This window comes from Parambassis ranga, chromosome 20, assembly GCF_900634625.1.
Source record: "Parambassis ranga chromosome 20, fParRan2.1, whole genome shotgun sequence".
NCBI classification, from domain to species: domain Eukaryota; kingdom Metazoa; phylum Chordata; class Actinopteri; family Ambassidae; genus Parambassis; species Parambassis ranga.
Genome location: NC_041040.1, coordinates 12,301,101 through 12,302,768, shown reverse-complemented (window position 1 = coordinate 12,302,768; position 1,668 = coordinate 12,301,101). Strand labels below are relative to the sequence as shown.

General features: G+C 51.3%; 1 protein-coding gene across 1 annotated transcript; it reads right to left on the bottom strand.

Annotated features, from left to right (window-relative positions):
* Positions 1–439: 439 nt before the first annotated feature.
* bhlhe22 (basic helix-loop-helix family, member e22) lies at positions 440–1,369 on the bottom strand. Its single transcript, XM_028433326.1, has one exon. The coding sequence runs from the start codon at positions 1,244–1,246 to the stop codon at positions 440–442; it is 807 nt and encodes a 268-aa protein (XP_028289127.1). The 5' UTR covers positions 1,247–1,369.
* Between the last annotated feature and the right edge of the window lie 299 nt (positions 1,370–1,668).

Genomic DNA, 1,668 nt, shown 5'->3' with positions numbered 1-1,668 from the left:
AAGTCTGTTTTGTGAATAAAAGAAAAATAAAAGCAGCAGAAAGTGAGGTTGGACTAACTCTCCGGGAAGGTGTCCATATATTCAGATGGAAGAAAAACTCGCTGGTTGTCAGGTCACCAAAAATCTCAGAAAGGGTCCACATAACAGAGCAAGTGATCAACAACTCCCTCAGCCACTCTCACAGGCCTACAGTCCCTCTGGTCTTCTCTGCCGTTCATACCAGCACTTTAAGGATGATTTATATACACAATCAATTATTGTTTGAACAAAAATGCGCGATTCAATGCATTTAATAAATATTATAAAAGTATTCGTCGGCATTACTTTTTTGTCTACTGACTTAAACAACAGTCACCTCACTGTTTTTCCCTCTCTAGAAGTGTCCTTAAAAGTGGGTTCTGTACTCTCCTGTGCTTCTCTGAGTCTTTATCAGGCGCAGTTAAGGCTTGTCAGTGCACTGTTTGCAGAGGCTGGAGGTGGCGTTGTTGAACAGGGCACATTTATCGGGGCAGGAGGGCGCAGCCACTCCGGTGGGGAAGGGGTATCCAGGCGGCTGCTCATACGCGCCCAAGCCGGGAGCCGAGAGGGCAGTGGTGGCCGGTATCGAGGCTGCAGAAATGGCTTGGCCCTGATTGAGATACGCCACTAGCCGCCTCATCTCATCCAGTGCCTGCGCCTGCATGAGGATGAAGTTTTTGGCGAGCAGCAAAGTGGCAATTTTGGAGAGTTTCCGCACTGACGGGCTGTGCGCGTAGGGGATGACCGCTCTGAGCTCATCCAGCGCGTCGTTCAGATCGTGCATCCGTCGTCTTTCTCTGGCATTGATGTTTAGCCTCAGGATTTTCTGCTCTTTGGTTTTCTTACCTCCTTCAGCTTTCCCCGCGGGCACCGTCCGCCCATCGGCCAGAAGGACCATATCACACCTGCCGTCACTGTCATCGTCAGGGCTCTGCTCTCCGCCACTGCTCTCCGCCGCCGAGGTCCTGTTGGCGCTCTCCCCGTAATTGACGCACAAAGATCCGGTCGGCAGACCTAGTGGCCCCCCTCTACCTCCTGCCAGTCCCCCTGGCTGAATCGGGTCGGGATCGGCCTGGTCAAAGCAGCTGATGGGTGACTGGCGGTCTCTGGCTGGTAGTTCAATGCCAGCTGATGATCTAAAAGGGTCCATTTTTTTAGCAGACACGGCGCTCAGAGTTTTGTGAAAAATGTCCCCTGCACCGGCGTTCAAGTTCATCCTCCTGTCCATAGCCCGGTGGGTTCCGTGTCGTTGCAGTCTACGGTCGCTTCTGATGAAAACTCTTGAAGCGTCTCCCTCAGCTTGTCCTTTACTAGTTTTGTTGTGTTGTCAGCGGTGAAGTTGCGGGTTTGCTCCACTTGTCAGCTGAGGTGTAGAGACGAGGAGTCTGGTGTAATAAGTGCTGCTCTCTCCTGCCTCTCTCTCTCTCTTTCTGTGTCTGATTCACCTTCAGCGGTTCTCGGTGATGATCCTCGTTACGCACAAGACGCCTCAGTCTTTTTACATCATTATCTCGAGGCGGGTTATTAAAAAGGATTCGCCTATTGGGACAGAGACACCCTCTCCCCCTCTCGCTCTTTACCCAATCAGGTTAACGTTTTAATTAATGGCATTTAAACGATGACAAACAATACCGCGTGCGCGCGCTCTCT

Excerpts from the sequence above, each read along its gene's own strand:
- bhlhe22 (XM_028433326.1), bottom strand. The coding sequence starts at position 1,246 with ATGGACAGGAGGATGAACTTGAACGCCGGTGCAGGGGACATTTTTCAC.